Raw genomic sequence first — 22,127 nt, 5'->3', positions numbered from 1 at the left:
TGAAGATTTTTGTTTTCTTTACATTGAGATGCAACCTATACCAACGGCTGTACTCTTTGATCTTCATCAGTAAATATTTTAAGTCTTCTTCACTTTCAGCAAGCAAGGTTGTCTCATCTGCATATCGTAGGTTGTTAATGAACCTTCCTCCAATCTTGATGCCATGTTTTTCTTCATAGAACCCAGTTTCTCAGATTATTTGCTCAGCATACAGGTTGAATCAGTATGGTGAATGAATACAATGCTGTCGCACACCTTTCTTAATTTGAAAACATTCAGTGTTCCCATGTTCTGTTCGAACAACTGCCTCTTGGTCCATGTACAGTCTCTCGTTACTGAAACAAATATAGTAAAGTGATTAGAAGCTCAAAGTCTCAAATCAGACAACTTCTCTGGGCTTCAGTTCCCTGGTCTTTTAAATGGAGACAATAGGAAGACTCCTTGGCTTTGTGGGCACTGGATGGGAGAATGTAGACAATCACTGGTGCAAAGCCCAGCCCAGTAGAGACCACACCCCCTCTGCGGAGACCGCACCCGCTAGCCGTCCTTGTTGAAGAAGCTTAAAATTTCCGGATTGGTGCCTTTGTTCTGTTTATTTCCCCTCTGATGGAAATTGTGAGCTGAGTTGCTCATCGCAAGGTCAGCAGTTTGAATCTACCAGTTGTTACTTGGGGGAAAGACGAGGCTTTCTGCTTCCGTAAAGATTTACAGTCTCGGAAACCCTTACGTCGCTGAGTCGGGACTGACTCGGTAGCACCCAACCACCAATATGGCGCTGTAGGATAAGCACTGGACTGCAAGGTTGGGTTGAACTGCAAGGTCAGTGCTTCAAACTCACCAGCCACTCCTCGGAAGCCTTATACAGGGTTGCTATGAGTCGGAACCGCTTCAACCGGCACTTAATCCATTTTAGGACTCCCGGTGTGGCTCTGTAGGATCAGCATTGGACTACAAATCACAAGGTTGGCAGTTCAAACCCACCAGTTGCTCCTTGGAAACCCTATACAGGGTCACTATGTGTTGGAACCAACTCAATGGCACATAAGAACAATTCACCCTGCACACACAGTCAGATGTGTCTCTGCAGAGGGACCAATGCTAGGTTCTTTTAAGCCTGGCGGTTACCCTCTAGTCCACTTGGGTTTGTGAACTCTGTTTTTTTTTTTTTTTTTTGCTCGCAATCTCACACACACACACACACACACACTCCCAAGGTGGCACAAGCAGTAAAGCACTTGACTATTAAAGGAAAGGTTGGTGGGTGGCACCTAACCAAAGGTACCTCAGAGGAAAGTCCTGGTGATCTGTTCCTCAAAGGTCCCAAACATACTGCCACTGAATTGATTCTGGCTCACAGTGATGCTGTATAAAGTTTCTGAGGCTGTAAATCTTTATAGGAGAAGAAAGCTTCATCTTTCTCCCAAGATGCAGCTGGTTGGTTTGAACTGCCAACCTTGTGGTTAGTAGTTGTGCTTGGCCTATGGTGCCACCAGAACTGAAAATCCAGTGGAGTACAGTTCTAGTCTCAACATATGGGCCTCCATGAATAAGAATGGACTCCACAGTAAATGGCTTGCTTCTTTTGGTAAATACGCACAGAACTGTCTTGAGGTATGTTTGGGAAGAGGCTCTGGGCTTGGAGGCTCCATGGTCCATCCTCCAGTCAATGCTGAAGGGCCTCTACTGTTGTTTTGTTTTTTCTTCTTCTGAGGAATAACAGCTGTCCAGGCCAGGGCTCCCACTGGTATGGACAAGCTAGAAATTCAACCAATCAGCCCTTCAGGAGTCTTGGTGTGGTGCTGTAGGATAAGCTCTGGGGTTCAAACCCACCAGCCGCTCCTCGGAAACCCTGTACAGGGACAAAGACTCTTAAATACTGGGGCACTGTGGGTTCATGCACTGGACTGCAAAGTCGGTTTGAACCACAAGGTCAGTGGTCCAAGCTCATCAGCTGCTCCTCGGAAACTCTATATAGGGTCTCTGGTAGTAGTGGTTATGAATCGGGCTGCTAATCTCACTGTCAGAAGTTCAAAACTACCAGCTGTTCCATGGGAGAAAGATGAGGCTTTCTGCTCCCGTAAAGATTTGCAGCTTCGGAAACCGTGTTCAGGGTCGCTGTGGGTCGGAACCGACTCCACGGCACATAACAACAAGAACAATGGGTCGGAATCCACTTTAAGGCACTTAACAACAACAACAACAACTAATAATAATAATCAGGAGTCCTGGTGTGGCTCTGTAGGATCGGCACTGGGTGAGGAATCACAAGGTCAGCAGTTCAAACCCACCAGCTGCTCCTAGAATACCCTATACAGATTTGCTATGAGTCAGAACCCACTGGACAGCACTTACCAACAATTACTAATCAGCCATTCTGGAAAGGGGAGGCCCAGTACAGTGAACCAGGTGGCCCCTGAGGCCACTCATTTAAGCTTCACTTACCATGTATGTGTTTGGCACTGTGAGTCTGGCTGGTGATTTCATTACGGTCCAAGCCACAAGCTTCTTACAGCGGGAGGGGAAGGTATCCAGCACTCTCACTCCATCCTACTTCCAAGGGGTAGCCATGGTCATCGGCAGAGAGCGCTGGAGAAGGGATCCCACTGTTAAGTGCCGTCGAGTCATCGAGTCGGTTCCAACTCATAGCCACGCTATATAAGGTTTCTGAGGAGCGCCTGGTGAGCTTGAACCACCGACCTTGCAGTCCAGCACATTAACCCGCAGCGCCACAGCAGGACTAACCTCGTGATCTCCCGTCACTGATGCTGAGCTGCTTCGCCCGTCTGGTGGTCCCCAGCCGGGTCTTGCCCATTGCCGTAGCGACTCCTCCCCTGGCCCAGCCCTTGGGAAGAAAAGGGGCGTGTATTCCTTTAAGGGGGCTGGCCTGGCGGGAACGCGGGGGGTTTGTCGAGAGGCGCTTCCTTTCTGGCCATTCAGATCCCCCAATCTGCCTGGTGTCTCGGACCCCAGCAGCCCGTGGCCCCGAGCGCTCGAGTCGTCGAGGAGCTGTCCGGGGACGGTAGGTGGCTGGGTGTGAGTCTAGTCAGTCTCCGGGGGCCCTCTGCAGCCAGGTTCCTCCTTCCCCATTTTGGGTCTCCGGTGCATCTCCCCCAGATCAGGCTGGGTCAGGGGAAGGGGGCGGGTGGGGAGACAGCTGTCGGCCGGAGCTGGCAGTACTCGTTGGCTGGGGGTGCCCCGGGCGTTGTGGGGTGGGCCGACTGGCTCGGAATCCGCGTGTGCAACGCGAGGAGGCCCATCCGAGCTAACCCCGTGGCATCCGAGACCACGACCCAGCTCCAGCCCCCTTCCCGCCGATGGCTGCCTGCCTTCTTCTCAACCTGTCCCTGAGGTCGGCCCTACAGCCTCCAGCTCTCCGCACCGCGCGGGGCTCTGCTCCCGGGCATTTGTGGGAATGCTCCCAGTGCGGACCTGTGCTCCTGGCCGTCCTCCCTGCTTAGCCCCGATCTGCTTTGCTCGTCCCAGGGCCAACGCAATAGATGCCAAAGTTTTCCAGGCCTTGGCTCACCGAGGTGTCTACCCTAGGGACATGGAAACCAGAAGAGGCTGGGAAGGTGGAGGGGTAAAGCTTAGGTGGGAGATGGAGTCGCTCAGGGAGAAATTTAGGGCTCGTGAGTGGCCGGGAAAGAAACAGCGCTGGGCACTTGGACCTAGCCCTGGACCCTAACTCGTTGGGTGACCACGGACAGCCTCTGGCCCCGTTTGCCCCGCGGCGTACTGCGCTGACCCTCAGCAGCGCTCCTGCTGGTGATTGGGAGGCACCCTGGCCCCTCGTACGGGTCAGCGGGCTGGGAATGTTGGTAGGAAACACCTCCGACTTCCACTTTCCGGGGCCGCCGGCTTCAAAGGTTCTCTTAGCCTTGTCTAAACAGGGGGCACCTATGTCAGATCCTTTCCTGGAGCCGAGCTGACGACAACCTGGAGGTGCAAGGCTGCCCTCTGCTGGTATCTGAAGGACTTAGACACACGGCTCACCTAATGAGAACGTGTCTGGTGGGGGACGCAGATGCATGAGGAACTCCCTTCCACTCCAAGTCAGGACTGGACTTGTTATTCTGGTGTGTTGAGACACGTGATGGCCGGTCCTGAAGGGACAGCTGCAGGGCAGTTGGGTGGGTGAAGGGAGAGCCCTAGATTTGAGGATGGGAGAAAAGCCAGGCATTAGAACGTAATGGTTTACCCAAAACTGTACGACTAGCAGTGACCTGAAATTTCTTTAACCTCTACCTGCTTGCTACAGAGGAGTCTCTGGGTAAACAATCTGCTCATAACGGAAAGATGGGCAGTTTGAATACACTCAGCTGAGGCTCAGAGAAAGGCCTGGTGAACGATTTCAGAAAAATCCACCATAGAAAACCCATTGATTGGAGTCCACTCAGCAGTAACCGGTTTGACTTTTCTGTACTGTTTAGTTATCTTTGTTGGTGTTAAGTGCTGTCAAGTTGGTTCTGACTTATTGAGAACCTGTATAGGGTTTCTAAGGAGTGGCTGGTGAGTTTGAACTGCTGACTGTGTGGTTGAAACCAATCTTGCGGCCCAGTGCTTTATCCTAGTGTGCCACACTAGGGCTGCTATAATAAAAATACCAAAAGGGCATAGCTGTAACAAACAGACATTTATGCTGTATAGTCTGTTATTGTTAGGTACCTTTGAGATGGTTCTGACTCACAGCAACCCTTTGTACAATAGGACGAAACACTGCCTGTCCTACACCATTTTCACAATTGTTGTTTGAATCCACTGTGGCAGCCACTGAATTGTCAATCCATCTCATTGAGGGCTTTCCTCTTTCTCTTATCCTCTACCTTTACCAAACTTTATGTTCTTTTTCAGCTCTGGTTGTTATTGTTAAGTGCCGTCGAGTCGGTTCCGATCCATAGCAACCCTGTATAGGGTTTCTGGAGAGTGACTGGTGAGTTTCAACCACTGACCTTGCTGTTCAAACTGACCTTTCAGTTGAGTGCTTATTCTACAGTACCATACCAGGTTAGAAGTTCAAATAGAACAGTTATTCCTTGGGAGAAAGATGAGGCTTTCCACTTCCATAAAGATTTGCAGCCTCAGAAATGCTACATAAGGTCGTTATGAGTTGAAACCAACACAACAGCATATAACCACCACCACCAAGTCCTTTTTCAGGGACTGGTCCTTCCTGATAGCATGTCCAAAGTACATGAGATGACGTCTTAGCATTCTTGCTTTTAGGGAGCATTCTCTTCCAAAACAGTTTTGTTCTTCTGACAGTCCATTGGTGTATTCAAAATTCTTTACCACCATAATTCTCGACAGTTTAGGTCGTTATTGTTAAGTGCCTATTAAGTCAGTTCCAACTCATAGCAATCCTGTATAGGGTTTCCAAGGAGTGGCTGGTAAGCTTGAACCGTTGACCTTGCAGTTCAAACAGACCTTGCAGTCCAGCGCATTAACCCACAGCACCACACCAGGACTCCATAGAGTCCAATTTCAAGGCACCAGCTCTAGGGCCAAGGCTTGCTCTCTCGGTTGACTCATAGTTTGAGGAGGAAGGTTCTTGTTGCCCTTCAATATCCGTGGTCCCAGGATTCCTTGGAAGTCTCCAATGTGTGCATTGTTTTTTTTTTAAAAAGTAACATTTTATTGTGTTTTCAGTAAAGGTTTATACAGAAGTTTAGGCTTCCATCCAGTAATTTCTATGCAGATTGTTCAGTGACATTGGTTACATTTTTCATGATGTGGGCATTCTTATTATTTCCATTTTGGTTCTGTTTCCGTTAATCTAATTTCTCTGTCCCCTTACACGCTTACCTTTGTTTTTAAAGTAATCTTTGATTATTTGGTCTCATAGAAGTGACTTTTTAATGGACCATAGTCTTGGTGTGGCTCTGTGGGTTAATGCACTGGACCATAAAGTCAGTTTAAACCACAAGGTCATTGGTTCAAGCTCACCAGCTGCTCCTCGGAAACCTTATAAAGGGTCGCTATGTGTCAGAACAGACACGATGGCACTTAACAAGTGCTTGTGGGCGATACTCATTATTTTTTGAGCCAGTTTGTTATGTAGCTACAAGATGACTTCAGGGGTTCCTTTTAGTTCAAGATTTGAAGAGTCTCTGAGAAATAGTCTCAGGAGTCCTTCAGTCTCACACAATCCAGTACGTCTGTTATATTTTTTGTTTCTTAGGAATTTGAAGTTCTGGTCCACATTTTCTCCCTTTTTTGTAGGGCTGCCAATTGTGGATCCTATTAAAGCAGTCAGTAATGGTAAGAGGGGCACCATCAAGTTCTTCTGGTCTCGGGGTAGATGAAACTGTGGGTCACGTAGACTATTTTAACTATTAATAATTTCTTCTTTGAGTCTTTTGTTTCATTTTTGGTTCTCTTTTGCTCTGGATGAGTAGATACAACAGTTGTGTCTTCCATGCAACAACTGTTATTGTTGTTGTTAAGCGCCGTCGAGTTGGTTCAGACCCATAGTGACCCTGTATGGGGTTTCTGAGGAGCAGCTGGTGAGCTTGAACCACCGACCTTGTGGTTCAAACCAACTTTGCAGTCCAGTGCATTAACCCACAGCACCACACAATGTAACGATCTTTTTTTTTTTAACTTTTTATTGTGAATTGAAAGCAGATCATCAGTTTTACATTCAACAAATCATACCCTTGGTTTCATCTCAATGATTGCAAGCCTCTTGTTTCTTGTTTCCATTTCTTCTTTCCCAACACTTCTGAATTTTGTCAAATGGCTGACAGTTGTATGGTGTGCATACCTCTCTAGTGTTAATCTCAGGCGGTTATCTGCTCTTGTTGGTTAGTCCAAGGAACTTCATTTAGTATGTTTTGTAGAGTTAGTTTAGTTTTTACAAACCCCTTTGATTTCTGTTTTTCTGAAAATGTCCTAATTTTGCTGTCGTATTTGAGGGACAGCTTTGCTGGGTATATGATTCTTGGTTGGCAATAGTTTCTGTTCAGAGTTTTGTTGGAATTTGTCCTCATCTATTTAACAAATATTTATCATGCATCATGATAAATATTTGTAGAATAGATGAAGTCAAATTCCAACTTCTTCTTCTAACCACCGAGCACTCTTCTCTGGCTTCTGCACCTCTGCACCTTTGACAAGTGATTTTGCATTTCTGAACCTCAGTTTAGCACTTAAGAGCACTTTCTACAATACAAGGTGTTTTGATAAAACTAGGACTCCTGGTGAAGAAGTTGTAAAGACATTTCTCCCTATGTTTAAAACAAACAAAAAAAAAAGATTGAGAAGGTGGCTTCACCTTGGGTCTGATTTTGAATTTTGATACGTCTAGTCTCTACTGGAATGAAATGCCCCCAGGACTAAAATAGGGTACACTTGCCAGCAAGGTGAAGGCTGCAAAGGGCATACAGATGACCATCAGTGGATTCCAGTGAGCTTTTACAAGCCTGGGGTTTCATATTAGGGTCACTTTTGGTTTTGCTAGCACTCTGGCTGCACAGTTGCATGCTTTCTGTAGTTTGCCCAAGCCTGTTTTCTCCCTCAAATGCATTTTCACCCCATACCCCCCACCCCCAAGGAAACAACTATCATATGTGGCAGAGACACTTGTATTTGCTCATTTCAGGGAAATCCTTTCTCATACCAAAGCATCTGCTCAGAATGAGCTGTTTTAGAGGCTGGGACCATTGCAAGCAGAATATGGGGGCCCCTCCCCTCCCTATCACACCGGATGTGAGATAATTCTGGGTTCGGGTGCTCAGGCATGGGGTGACCCCGAGACATCCAGCTCAGCCTCCACAAGCCCTTCGCTCCTCTCTCCACATCCCTCCTGGTTCTAAATGCAAAGACTACCCTCTTTTCTGGACCCTGGTGTGGTGCTGTAAGAAAAGCACTCAACTGCAAGGTTGGTTTGAATTGCAAGGTTGGCAGGTCAACTCACCAGCCACTTCTTAGAAACCCTATGTGGGGTCGCAATGAGTCAGAACAGATTTTGACAGCACTTAACCTCGACAACACTTCCTTCCTCTCTCCCTCCTTTTTTCTCTCTTCCTCCCTTTCTCTCCCTCTCTCCCATCTTCCCCCTCTTCCTTCTCTCCCTCCTTCCCCTCTCTCTTGGTGTTTTCTTCCCCTTTGGCTCCTGTACACAGGCATTCAGAAAGCCTCATGCTAACAATCATAGCACAGTGGCAATTTTATGCCTTGCTTTGCCCATCTTAAATTACACCCCAAGCATTTAATTTCCTTTTATACATAATCATTTCTATAGTAGCAAATGACTGGTCTTACTTTGTTTACACTGCCCCATGGCCCACCCTTCTCTGGAGGGGTGTTTCTAGGATGTAGGTCTGATCCTGTGGCCCTTAGCTTAAAGCCATCCTTGACACCTGGGACCTTTGGGACAGAGGACAGACTGAGTCACTTAACTCCCGAGGGAACCTGGACAGTGGTCTTGCTGGTTCTTTTCTCCTGCTCTTCCCTGTGTCAGTGTGGGTCCTGGCAGCGAGTCAAAGTCCCCCCAGCTGGTCATCATAAAGATGCTTTAGTGAAGGGACTGCTTCTGGAGGGCAGAGTGAAGGGAAGAAACAAGGAGGTGGGGGACCCAAAGACAAAGCAAAGCATTCTCTGCCCCCGGATCTGGAAAGGAAAGAAGATTTACAGAGGCCAAGAAAGCGGGAACCCAAGGTGTTGTAGAGATGGCATTAGTCGGAGACTCTGGAATGGGGAGGGAACAAGTACCTGTCTCCTCTCTCCCCACCTGCTCACCCCCTGTTGTTGGGGCCCATTGCATGATCCATCTGGAAGCCACAAGGTCAGGGAGCCCAGGAGAAGTGACCCTAGGGACCAGAGTCCAGCTGACAAGGGCAAATAATGGGTCTGGGAGAGTGTGGGAGCTCAGATGGAGACCACTCAGCACTCTTCTGATCTCTGCACCTTTGCTTTTGCTGTGCCCACTGGTGGCAAATCCTTTTCCACCTGGCTAACTCCTGTTTCCTGCTGTAGCTCTGTAGGTTCAGCACTGGACTGCTACCACAAGGCTTGCAGTTCAAATCCACCAGCCGCTCCTCGGAAACCCTATTATAGGGTCACTGTGAGTCAGAACCAACTCAATGGCACTTAACAACAACAACAACACCTGTGTGTCCAATTGAACTGTCATATTCCTGTTCTGTCTCCAGGTCTTGGTACGCACCACACAGCATTGCGAAGGCCTGACTGTGGCTCTTGGCCCCTCCTCTAATTAGTTTCTCCTCTTCTTTAAAAAAATTTTTAAACTTTTTATTGTGAACTGAGTGAAAATTTATAGAGCAGATCATCCATTTTACATTCAACAAATCGTACATTTTGTTTCATCTCGAATGCAGTCTCCTCAATGTAATATCACTGATGTCACTTCCTCCCTGGGTTTCCTGTTTCCATTCCTCCTTCTTTCCCCACCCCTCTGAAAGTTGTCTGATCGCCAATGGCTGACCATTCTATGGTGTGCCTATATCACTAGTGTTGTTGTCCCCCTCCCCCATATATGTATCTATTGCTTGGCTGAAAATCGAACCATTCACCAGGGTGGGTTCAGTTCCAGACCTGAAAAGTGACCAAAGATCATAGGGCCCCACCAGTCTCTATCTGACCAGTAAGTCTGGTCTGGTTTTCATTTACTTACTTATTTTTGAGTTTTGTCCCACATTTTCTCTGGTAGCTTAGTGGTTATGAATCGGGCTGAGAACCGCAAGGTCAGCAGTTTGAAACTCAGCTGCTCCACAGGAGAAAGATGAGGCTTTCTGCTCCCATAAAGATTTACAGCCTCGGAAACCCTGTTCAGGGTTGCTATGGGTCGGAACTGACTCGATGGCACTTAACAACAACAAATCCAAACCTTGTAATGTGATCTCTTTCAGAACAGTGGGCTCTAGTAACTGAGCACCATCTGTTTCTTCTCATCTCCGGGTTGTGGAGACTGATTTTCAGGTAACTAGTTGTTTCCAAGCGTCTTCAGTTTTCATTACTCTTCTTCCTCAGTCCATGGGCCAGAGTCCCCAGCTGCCACCGCCTCTGCTGTTGTCTTTGTTGTTGTTGCTTTTCCAGGCAGGGATCCCACACTCCAGTCATGTTCTGACTTCTTGATGGTCCTAGGATCATAATGATAGAACCTCAGGTCTCCAGCAGAAGAGCTCAGCTCCTCCTTTATGTTAGAAAAAGTTTTAATTTTTTTACTATGGTAAAAATATACATTAAAAAGAACATTTGCTGTTTCAACATTTTTATATGTGTGATTCAGTGACATTGACTATGTTCACTATGCAATTATTCCCATTATCCTTCTCCAAATGATTCCACCACTGTTAACCAGTCTTTTAATCTTTGAGACCCCTTAGTAAAGGCAATGGTGGGGCCACATCTTAAGCTGGGTTCTCTAGAGAAGTAAAACCAATGATGCTTATAAATGTCTATTTATAGTTGTTGGTAAATGCTGTCCAGTTGGTACTGACTCATAGTGACCCTATAGAGGGGTTCCGAGGAGCAACTTGTGGGCTTGAACTGTTAACCTTGAAGTTAGGAGACCAATGCTTGTTCTATAGTACCAGACCAAGATAGATAATCACATAAATCTTAAGCTTTCTCTGTATTTTTTAATCCCCCTCCCCCATTGTTCCTTTAGCAAATGAATACTGAGAGATTTGTCGTCAAGCTCAGTAATTCAACCCTCCATTGGGTTCTACATCTTTGCCTACTCAATGCATTATCTGTTTCTGAAGTCTTAGTATTAATCCTCTGACTTTCTAATTGGTGTTTATGTAGGGTTTCCAGCTTTTCATTTATTTGGTCAGTTTGTTTTTGTAGTGTATTCCGGAATTCTTCTAAAGTTCTGTCTGTGTTTTCTTTGATTTCACCTACAGTATTCTCGACCATTCTCTCAATACCTGAATATCATTTGTTCAATTTCTTATCCAGTAGTTCTGATAGCATTTCTGGCATTATATTTTCTGACTCTGTATTTTGGTCACTTGTTTCTTCATGTGAGTTGAAACCGTTTTCTCTGAGACTGTGGTGTCGTATTTATATTTAATTGATGATTATATGTTGGTATGTCCTGGTAGATGTGATAGAGACTGGAAATGTAAACTCCGTACTCTGTTCCTGTAGTGTAGTTCAGGGAGGGTCCATGTGCATTTCAGAAGCAGGGGTGGTACCCCCAGTGCCTGACCCCAGGCAGAGCCCAAGTTGCACAGGACGGGGTGCCACTGGCTGCTGGGTTGGCACAGGCAGGGACTGGACACATCCCCAGTTCCCAGGAGGGAACAGAACTGGGGGAACTACAGTCCTTTTGCCTACCAATTTTAGCTGTGACCTTTGCCTGCTGGTCATAGTCAACGCAAAAGTTCAAGATGGCTTCCCTGCTTCACGCCAGCTGACAGCCCACCCATTTTTCTTCTCTCTTACTGCCCCTTTCAGCTTGCTCTTCCAGTCGGCATTCAGTCTACCTCTCTGTCCTAGCCTCTGACACTCAGGGTTCCAGGATCACCATGCGTATCGGTTTCACTTGGTCTCCCATGTCTTTACTGCTCAGTGCGTCTGGTCAGCCTGCTCTGCCATCTTGCTGGGGAAACTCTCACAAGCTTTCAAGATTCTAAATGCTACTCACTAAACTAGGCTACAGATGACATATTTTAATGTAATATTGAAAAAAAAATCAGATCAGTAAATGAAGGCCCACAGGCTGGCTTCTTGTTGTATTTGAGCATCCACCAAAACTGGAATGCTTAACCATGGTGTTTGTTTGTTTTTTTAACCTGGACCCAGAGTAAGAGATACATTTCACATTGTGGCACTCTCAACCCCCCGTAGAAATTTCTGGATTGAAGTAAACATTTCACAACTGCCCTTTAAAGCCGTGTTGTCTGTAATCTTTGTGGAAGCAGATCGTCAGGCCATGCTCCATGGGATCAAACCACCTACTGTTTAGTTAGTAATTGAGTGCAAACCGCGTCTGACACCCACGGACCTTGCCTGTTGTGTAGCAGGTCTCTGTAACTGACGGTTGAATGGATGCTGGAACAGAGGGCTCCGGGCTGCTCTAACTGGCTTTTTTTTCTCCTTCAGTTGTCCATGACAGTATGAAACCCCCATTCCTGGTCCTGTTGCTCCTGCTGGCCTGCACCTCTGGACTGCCCTTCTATAACGGCTTCTACTACTCCAATAGCCCTGAGAGCTGGGGCCCTGGCCCCGGCCATGGCGAAGGTAGGTGGCTTCCTCGGCTCAGCCCTTTCCTCCATGGGCCCTCCCTACCTTCACAGTGATATATGCAAGGTCCAGGCTGGGGCAGGATGAGAAGTTAGCAGTCCCTTTGCCCTCTGGACCCTTGTAATGGACTAGTCTTGTTTTAAGATGAGAAGAAGGCATGGTTTTGGCACTCTGTATTTGCTAACCCCTCAGGCCCAGAGCCACATTTATTTAAGAATAATTGTTTGTGTTTTCTATACTTTCTCAAAGTCCTGGCAGTTTTCCACGATTTAAATGTGAGCTCTTTTGTAGTTGTGGTGTGGTGCTGTAGGATAAAGCACTGGACTGCAAGGTCAGTTTGAACTGCAAGGTCGCCAGTTTAAGCTCACCAGCCACTCCTTGGAAATCCTTTACAGGGTTGCTATGAGTTGGAACCGACTCGACAGCACTTAACAACAGTAGAAAGAGAGTTTAGCGTCTATATTAGACAGGTTACTAGCCATGTGTAAACCCTTTGTGCCACCCAGGGACCCTGTTGTTGTTAAGTGCTGTCTAGTCGGTTCCAACCCATAGTGACCCTTTATAAGGTTTTCAAGGAGCGACTGGTGAGCTTGAACCTCTGACAAGCTCAAAACAACTTTGCAGTCTTGCTCATTGACCCACAGTGCCACACCAGGACTCTCTCTCTCTCTCTATATATATATATATATACATATGTATCTATGTTTTTGTTAGGTATCACTGAGTAGATTCTGACTTACAGCTACCCTATGCACAACAGCTACCCTACTCACCGTCCACCCAGTAATATTTGAGCACTTGGTTGCAGCCAGTCTGTCCATCCATCTCACTGAGGGTCTTACTCTTTTTCGTTGACCCTCTACTTCTACCAAGCACGTCCTTTTCCAGGGACTGGTTCCTCCAGATAACATGTCCAAAGTATGTCAGATGAAATTTTGCCATCCTCGCTTCTAAGAAGTCTTCTGGCTCCACTTCTTCCAACACAGATGGGTGAAGAATATTGAATACTTTCTTCAAGAATACTTTAAATGTTCTTTACCAACACCATAATTCAAATGACTAGATACCTTATTCATTGCCAAACTTTCACATACAAACGAGGCAATTGAAAAGACCATGTTTTGGGTCAGGTGTTCCTTAGTCCTGAAAATGATATCTTTGCTCTTTAGTACTGCAAAGAGGCCTTGGGCAGCAGATTTTCCTAATGCAATATGTCATTTGATTTCTTAACTGCTGTTTCCATTAGTATTGGTTATGGATCCAAGTAAAATGAAATCTTTGACAATTTTAATATTTTCTCCAGCATTTTAGATTTGTGTGTGTAATGAGATTTATTTTAAGGAGCTGTGCATGTGATCGTGGAAGTCAGCAAATCTGAAATCCGTAGGGTAGCTAGAAGCTCGGGTAGGAGTTGGTGCTTCAGTCTGGAAGCAGAATTTCTTTTTCTTCAATTTTGTTCATAAGGCCTTCCAACTGATTAAACAGGGAGTCCTGGTGTGGCGCTGCCGGATAATGTACAGGAACCCCAAGGTCTGTTTGAACTGCAAGGCTGGATGTTCAAATCCACCAGCTGCTCTTCGGAAACCTTATACAGGATTGCTGTGAGTTGGAGCGGCCTCGACAGCATTTAACACCAACAATGTCCACATTCCTGAGGGTAATCGCCTTTCCTCAAAGACCCTGATTGTCCTTGGTAACTATATTACCACATCTTCACACCAACATCTGACTGAGTGTCTGATTGACGACTACTAAAAGTACCGTGGGCTGCCAAAAGAACCAATAGATCTGTGTTGGAAGAAGTGCAGCCAGAGCGCCCCCTGGAGGCCAGGATGGCCAAACTTTGTCTCTCGCACTTGAGATTAGGAGGGACCAGTCGCTGGAGAAGGATATCATGTTTTGTAAGGTGTAGGGTCAGAGAAAAAGAGGAAGAGCCCCAGCGAGATGGATTGGCCAAGTGACAGCATTGATGGATCCAAGCGTGGCAACAATCGTGAAGTTGGCAGTGTTTCATTCTGTTGTCATAAGGTCACTGTGAGTCGGTACTGACTTGATGGCACCTAACAACAACAACAACAGGCAGTACAACTGAGTTGTCTAAGTTACCTAGTGTGGCTGTAAAAACAAAACAAATAGACTACAAGCGAATGACTTTAAGAACAGAAATTTACTTTTTCACAGTTCAGGAAGTTAAAAATCCAAATTCAGGGTATGGCTGTAGAAGGAAGTCCTTCTGTGTGTGTATCTTAGCTTCTCGTAGCTGCCAGCCATCCTTGGTGTTTGTGGGCTTGTCGAGATAGCTTTCATCCGACTCTGTCTTCCCAAGGTACCTTTCTCCTCTGTGTGTTTCTGTGTCTATCCTGCCCTTTTTATAAGGGATGCTAAAGGGAGTTTACAGGTGCACAGCGGCTCTATGGGATAGGCACACATCTGCGAACCACAAGGTAGGTGGTTTGAGCCCACAACTCTGCTCTGCGGGAGAATGATGAGACTTTCTGTTCCTGGAAAGATTTACAACTTCGGAAATCCTGTACTGAGTTGGAACCAACTGGATGGCACTTAACAACAACAAAACAACAAAGAGCGTTAAGGAGTTCCTGGTGGCACAGAGCTCCTGAGTGTTAGCCGAAAGGTCAGTGGTTCGAGTATACCAGTCACTCCACGGGAGAAAAGATCTGTGATCTGCTCCTGCAAAGACTGTTGTTGTTGTTAAGTGTCGTTGAGTCGGTTCCTTCAAGTCGCCATAGCGACCCTGTATAGGGTTTCCGAGGAGCCGTTGGTGAGCTTGAACCGCCGACCTTGCGGTTCATAGCAATTTTGCAGTCCAGTGCATTACCTATTTTGTCTTATAGCGTTATTATATGAGTTCGAGTCAACAACGCACAGCAACAACAAAGGGAGTTGGGGGACAACAAAGGAACTCTCCCCTAAACAATTGTCCCAGCTCACTTGTATTGGGCATCTTCTGCGTTTCATGTGTTCTGCCCCCACTTTTAAAAATATCACCACAGGCATTGTTATTGTTAAGGTCCATCAAGTTGCTTCTGACTAATAGCAACTCTGTGTAGGGCTTCTGGGAAGTGGCTGGTGGGTTTGAACCACCAACATTGTGGTTAGTAGTCCAGTGCTTATCCTATAGCACCACACCAGGCATCACACACAGGTGTTATTGTTAAGTGCCATTGAATCAGTTCTGACTCATAGCAACCCTGTATAAGGTTTCCTAGGCTGTAAATCTTTGCAAGAGCAGAAAGCTTCATCCTTATCTGACAGAGCACCTGGTAGAGTCGAACCGCTGACTTTGTGGTTAGCAGTCCATTGCTTTTCCTACAGAGCCGCATCACTCCCACAGACACTGTAGGTACCTACGAATGAGGAAATGGAGGCTTGATTAGATTACAAAGTTGCGAAATGGTGGCACTCCAGCGTTTATTACCCTAAACCTCTGTGCAGGACTGGGTTTCCAGATCAGGGATTTTCTAGCTGAGTAAGTGAGCCACAGGGTCACCCGGAGGGATTATTTGAACAGAGCACAGGGTCCCACCCCAGAGGTTCAGATTCAGTAGGTCTCAGGTGGAACCCAAGAGTTAACACTTCGAATCAGTTCCTGTGATGCTGAAGCTTGGGGACCATGACCCTAGACAACTGGCATGTTGGGTACAACTCTTTTCAGCATGAGATCCTCTTCTGGAGCTTGTCTGTTTACCTCCTAGCTTCTCTCCGATACTGCCCCGTCTCTGAATGCCTCATGCCTGTCTTGATGTCCAGCCCCAAGGGAAAGAGGCAGTGAGATCCTTACAAAAGAACAAAAACACAAAACAAAACAAAAAATCCAGTTGTCATGGAATTGATTCCCACTCATGGCCAACTCCATGTGTTTCAGAGAACTGAGCTCCACTGAGTTTCTAATGGCTGTAATTTTACAGAAGTAGATCCCCAGAACTTTCTTCTACAACACCTGTGGGTGGGTTTGAACTGCCAACCTTTCCGTTAGTGTTGTTGTCAAATGCTGTTGAGTCTGTTCTGACTTACAGTTTCCCTGTGTAGGGTTTCAGAGGTGCAGCTTGTGAGTTTGAACTGTCAACCTTGTAGTTCCAACTAACTTTGCGATCGAGTGCTTATAGTACTGTGTCACACTAGGATCCCCAAGTAAAAACCCTTTTCATAAGTCTGGGAGTGAGGTCTCTCCCTACCTGTTGCTGTCGAGTTGGTATTGACTCATAATGACTCCTAGTTTGCCTGTAGAGCAGAGGAGAACTGTCCTATAGGATTTCTAAGGCTGTAAACTTTAACAAAGCAGAATAGTGTATCTTTCTCTTTTGCAGGGGCTGGTAGGTATGCATCACTGACCTTTCAGTTAGCAGCTGAGTGCTTAACCACTGCACCACCAGAGCTCCTTGTGAGGTCCAGTGTTGTTAAGTGCCATCAGACTCATAGCGACCCTGTATAAGGCTTCCACGGAGTAGCTGATGGATTTGAACTGCTGACCTTATGTTTCTCAGTCCAGTGCTGATCGTACCAGTGAGACCCACTGTTGTTGTTATTAAGTGCCCTTGAGTTGATTCTGACCCATAGCGACCCTGTAAAGGGTTTCCAAGGAGCAGCTGGTGAGTTTGAACCACCAATGTTGCAGTTCAAACGACTTTGCAGTAGCGCATTAACCCACAGTGCCACACCAGGACTCCGTGAGGCCCGCTAGAGAGGGCTAAAGATGAGTTTGCCTTGGTCTATAAACTTGACTCTTTTGTTGTATTTTATGCTCTGTGTTTGTTACCACTTACTTAGTCGCCTCTCGATGTTCTGGCCTCATCTTACCAGTGCCACTGGGTGTTTGGGAAGAGTCAGGATGCACAGTTGGAGGCTGTGTTCCCCGGGACCAGTAGGGAAGGAGACACTGGGGGCATCGAGCCGTGGCTGCTAGTCCTCACCACCTACCTTTTGTGGAGATGTTCATGTTGCTGCCTGTTACTTCATTTAGTTCCTTACATTAATTGTTTTTTCAATCGAGGGTGAGATTCATATAACACAAAATTAGCCATTTTTAAGCTCAGAAACCCTACACAGGGTCCTCATGAGTCAGAACCAACTTGACTAAACACACACACACACACACACACACACACACACACACACACACAAGCTCCCAATTTAGTGGCATTTAATACACTCACATTACTGTGCTACTAACGCGTCTATCTAGTTCCAAAAGAAAATCCTGTCTCCATTAACACTCATGTCTCACATTCCCCTAACGACCACTAATCTACTTCCTGTCTTCATGGATTTACTTCTGGATTTATATATAAATCATATAATATTTGTCCTTTTGTGCCTGGCTTGTTTCAGTCAGCATAATGTTTTCAGGGTTCATCTGTGTTGTAGCAAGTATCACTCCTTTTTATGGCTGAATAACATTGTATTGTATGAACAGACCATATGTTCTTTATTTGTTCATCTCTTGTTGGACATGGGGGGCGGGGTTCCACCATTTGGCTGTTGTGAATAGTGCTGCTGTGAATTTTTGTGACATGTTTTTGTTGGAGTCCCTGCTTTTAAGTCTATATACTTAGGAGTAGAATTGCTGGTCACATGGTAATTGTATGTTTCGCTTTCTGAGAAAGTGCCAAATTCAGCTTTTGCTGCCTAGCAAACCACCTCAAAACATAAGGTCTAAAGACAACAGCTATTTATTTAGCTCATGATTCTGTGGGTCAGCATTTTGGGCTGGGCTCAGCTGGGTTGTTTTTCTGGTCTTGGCTGTGCTCATTCATGAACCTCAGTCTGTTGGTGGCTCAGCTTGGGGATGGCTGGTCTAGGTTGTCTTTAGCTAGGTCTCTCATCCCTCATCAGATGACCCCAGGCTTTTTTTCACGAGAGTTGGCAAGATTCCAAAAGAAAGAGAGGGAGTGGCAAGCCTCCCAAGGACTAGGCTTAGACCCGGTGCATCCAATTGGTCCAAGCAAGTGGCAAGCTTGGAGAACAGACTGGAGGAGGAGGGTGGGAGGAGCTGCAGAGTTATATTGAAGAGTGGGTGGGGACTGTGAGGAGTGGAGAATTGTGCCCATTTTTGCAGCCTATACCTGAGCCTGTAGACAGCTCGGCATGAGGAGGTGGGGTCCTGGCAAGGATACAGATGTGCTACAGCTGTTCCTCCTCAGCACCATGCTTCTCCCCACAGGTCCCTTCAATGGAGTGAAGCTGGTGGTGGAGACAGCTGAGGAGACGCTGTTCAGTCACCGAGGGGCCAATGTGACCCTGCCATGTCACTACCGGTATGAGCCAGCCCTGGCCTCCCCCAGGCACGTGCGTATCAAGTGGTGGAAGCTGTCAGAGAACGGGGCTCCGGAGCAGGATGTGCTGGTGGCCATCGGGCCGAGCCACCGCTCCTTCGGGGACTACCAAGGCCGGGTGCACCTGCGGCAGGACAGGGAGCGTGAAGTCTCCTTGGAGATCCGGAACCTGCAGCAGGAGGACTATGGACACTATCGCTGTGAGGTCATCGATGGGCTGGAGGATGAGAGCAGCGTGGTGGAGCTGGAGCTTCGGGGTGAGACCCTGACATGTTGCTTCAGGGATGTTGGCACCCAGGGGTGGGGGTAGAGGGCCCTGAGGAAACATCCATATACAGACCTTTGAGCTTTACACAGGTTCTCATATTGAATCCCCAAATCAATTCTACTATTATCATCCTCATTTTGCAGATGAGGAACCTGAGACAGAGAGAGGTAAAGTAACTTTCCTAAGATTGCAGAGCTTGTAATGGTAGTGTTGGGATTTGAACCACTATGGCTTAAGTATCTGCTACACTCTGCTCCCTTTCACCTTCGTCGTATTCAGAGACACGGTGTCTGAGTTCTCCGGTGCTGGTGTAACAGAAGCACCACACGTGAATGACTTGAACAAACAGAAATGATTCTCTTACAGTTTAGGATGCTAGACGTTTGAATTCAGAGCGCCAGCTCTGGAGAAAACTCCTTGAGTCATTTCAGCATCATAGGCCCAGCATGCCTTTGAGATCTCCATGCATCTTGACATCAGTCTTCCCCTGGATCTAGGAGCTTTTAGGAGCTTCCCAGTGCAGGGACCCCAAGTCCAAAGGATGCATGCGCTCCACTCCTGGCTCTCCTTTCTTGGTGGTAGGTCCCTCCTTCTGCTCACTTCTCCCTTCTTTCATCTTTTATTACGTAAAAGGTATTTAAAGTTATATATATATACCAGCAGGGCACACCAATGATGGACAAGCTTCAACTGAGTTCCCAGATTAACACAGACTAGGAAGAAGGAGAGATGGACTACTTATGAATATTTAGTTGCTGAAAACCTTATGAGTAGCAGTGGAACACTATCAGCACCAGAATATTGAATATTGAAACATGACGAAGATCATCAGACTATTGTCAGATATAGCGCTGGAAGATGAGCCCCTCAGGTTGGAAGGCACACAAAATAAGATAGAGGAAGAGTTGCCTCCAGAAAGTAGAGCTGACCATAATGACATGAATGGAGTAAGACTTTGGGATCTTCATTTGTTGATGGGGCACAACTCAAAATGAGGAGAAACAGCTGTAAATATTTATTAATAATTGGAATCTGGAATGTACAAAGTATGAATCTAGGAAAATTGGATGTTGTCAAAAATGAAATGGGACATATAAAGATTAGGTATTAGTGAGCTGAAATGGTATTGGGCATTTTGAATCTGACAGTCACATGGTTTACTATGCCGGGAATGACAAATTGAAGAGGAATGGCATTGCATTCATCATCAAAAAGAACATTTCAAGATCTGTCTTGAAGACACTGTCTGCACTGTGGTTGAGGATCGGCCTCCTGCGGTCTCCTGTGCTGGTGGGCTCCATGGCGTAGCCCCTTCCCACTCCTATCTCACCACCCTGGGGTTGCCGCTGTGGTTTCTACCAGGCACCAAGCAAGAGCTTGGCGGCATCCCTTGTGGCCACTCATGACTGTTACCATTACCACCTGTGTGACCCATCCAACCCGGCTCCCCATCTCTAGGCCAAGCACAGAAGCCGACAACCGGCCTCTTGATGCCTCTCCACACTCCCAGCTCCTTGAGACTCATGTCCTTGAGACTTAGGGGCGTCTTGCTGAGGGCACCCAGTCCCACCCTTTTTACTGCCTTTAAAGCCAGTGGCTGAAAGGCTAGTGGACAGGATGTGCTGGCTGAGGGCCCTGCTCTGCTGACCAGCCTCTCCTACCAGGTCTCCTGGGGTCTACTTCCAGTAACAGCTCCTGCCAAAGTGCTGAGTACCTCAGCGAAGCTGTCTCCCACCACCTGGGTCTCCCCAAGACTGACCTAGTAGGCCACTGGTGCGTGAGCTGCTTCTTCAGGAAGACCACCATCCCAATCATGGCCCCTGTGTTGGAGTCCTCAGAGCACTCAGGTACCCCCCAGACCTCCAATGGTGTGGTCACCTGTGACCTGGCACCAGGCACGACCAGGAAGCAGCCTGACATGCCGCTGGCAACTCCAGTGCTGGGCCCTCCTGAGTGCTCACCTTGCCAGCGGCTTCCTGAGGCCCCAGAAACGAGACAGGCTACTTGGAGTGGAGAACTGGTTGTTTTTTTTCACATCAAAAAACCAAAACACCAAAAAGAAGTCAAGAGAACCCCATTCTTTACTGTCTAGTCACATGCTAGCTTTCCCACATCCCATAATTGTGTACCTTGCTCCCAGTAGAAATAAACTTGCAGCCACCAGCAAAAAAAAAAAAAAGATCTTGAAGTATAATGCTGTCTGTGATAGGATAATATCCATATGCCTACAAGGAAGCCCCACCATTCGTCTGTTTGTCGTACTGTGGTGGATTGTGAGTTGCTGTGATTCTGGAAGTTATGCCACCGGGATTTTAAATACCAGCAGGGTCACCCATGGTGGACAGGTTTCACATGAGCTTCCAGACGAAGACAGACTAGGAAGAAAGAGTGACAAACTACTTCTAAATCTTTAGTCACTGAAAACCTTATGAACAGCAGAGAAACACTGGCAGATACAGTGCTGGAAAATGAGCCCTTCAGGTTGGAAGGCACTCAAAATGCTACTGAGAAAGAGCTGCCTCCTCAAAGTAGAGCTGGCTGTGATGATGTGAATGGAGTAAAGCCCGTGGGAGAAAAGCCCGCGGGACCTTCATTTGCTGATGAGGTACAACTCAAAATGAAGAGAAAGAGCTGTAAACATCCATTGAAAATTGGAACATGGAATGTACAAAGTATGAATCTGGGAAAATTGGAAGTTGTCAAAAATGAACTAGAATGCATCAACATCGATATCTTAGGCATTAGTGAGCTGAAATGGACTGGTATTGGCCATTTTGAATCTGACAACCACATGGTTTACTATACAGGGAATGACAAATTGAAGAGGAATGGTGTTGCATTCATTATCAAAAAGAACATATCCAGATTAGTCATGAGGTACAATACTGTTTGTGATAGGATAATATCCATACGCCTACAGGGAAGCCCAGCTAATACCACTATTATTCAAATTTATGCACCAACCACTAAAGCCAGTGAAGATGAAAATAGAAGAATTCTACCAACTTCTTCAATCTGAAATCAATCAAAAATGCAATAAAGATGTATTGATCATTACTAGTGAATGGAATACAAAGGTAGGGAGCAAAGAGGAAGGATCAGTAGTTGGAAAATATGGCCTTGGTGATAGAAGTGATGGTGGAGAATGCACGATAGAATTCTGCAATATCAATGATTTGTCCATTTCATATACCTTCTTTAGACAGCATAAGAGACTAATATGCACATGGACCTCACCAGATGGAATACATAGAAATCAAATTCACTACATCTTTGGAAAGAGACGATGGAAAAGCTCCATATCTTCAGTGAAAACAAGGCCAGAGGCAGACTGTGGAACAGACCATCAATTACTC

At 46.5% G+C, this 22,127-nt stretch overlaps 2 protein-coding genes across 2 annotated transcripts in view; both read left to right on the top strand.

The window, feature by feature from the left end:
• Positions 1-3,348, top strand: part of MFGE8 (milk fat globule-EGF factor 8 protein) — a 23,757-nt gene extending 20,409 nt beyond the window's left edge. The window contains exons 10-11 of the mRNA XM_006867167.1: positions 2,938-3,019; positions 3,115-3,348. Coding sequence (XP_006867229.1) covers positions 2,938-3,019; positions 3,115-3,348 — 316 coding nt within the window. The remainder of the gene's footprint in view (positions 1-2,937; positions 3,020-3,114) is intronic.
• An 8,738-nt stretch (positions 3,349-12,086) lies between these two features.
• HAPLN3 (hyaluronan and proteoglycan link protein 3) overlaps positions 12,087-22,127 on the top strand; it is a 16,691-nt gene continuing 6,650 nt past the window's right edge. Inside the window, exons 1-2 of the mRNA XM_006867124.1 lie at positions 12,087-12,210; positions 18,392-18,760. Coding sequence (XP_006867186.1) covers positions 12,087-12,210; positions 18,392-18,760 — 493 coding nt within the window. The remainder of the gene's footprint in view (positions 12,211-18,391; positions 18,761-22,127) is intronic.

This window comes from Chrysochloris asiatica, unplaced genomic scaffold (genome assembly GCF_000296735.1).
Source record: "Chrysochloris asiatica unplaced genomic scaffold, ChrAsi1.0 scaffold00101, whole genome shotgun sequence".
NCBI lineage: Eukaryota > Metazoa > Chordata > Mammalia > Afrosoricida > Chrysochloridae > Chrysochloris > Chrysochloris asiatica.
This window is presented reverse-complemented; position numbering and strand designations above follow the sequence as displayed.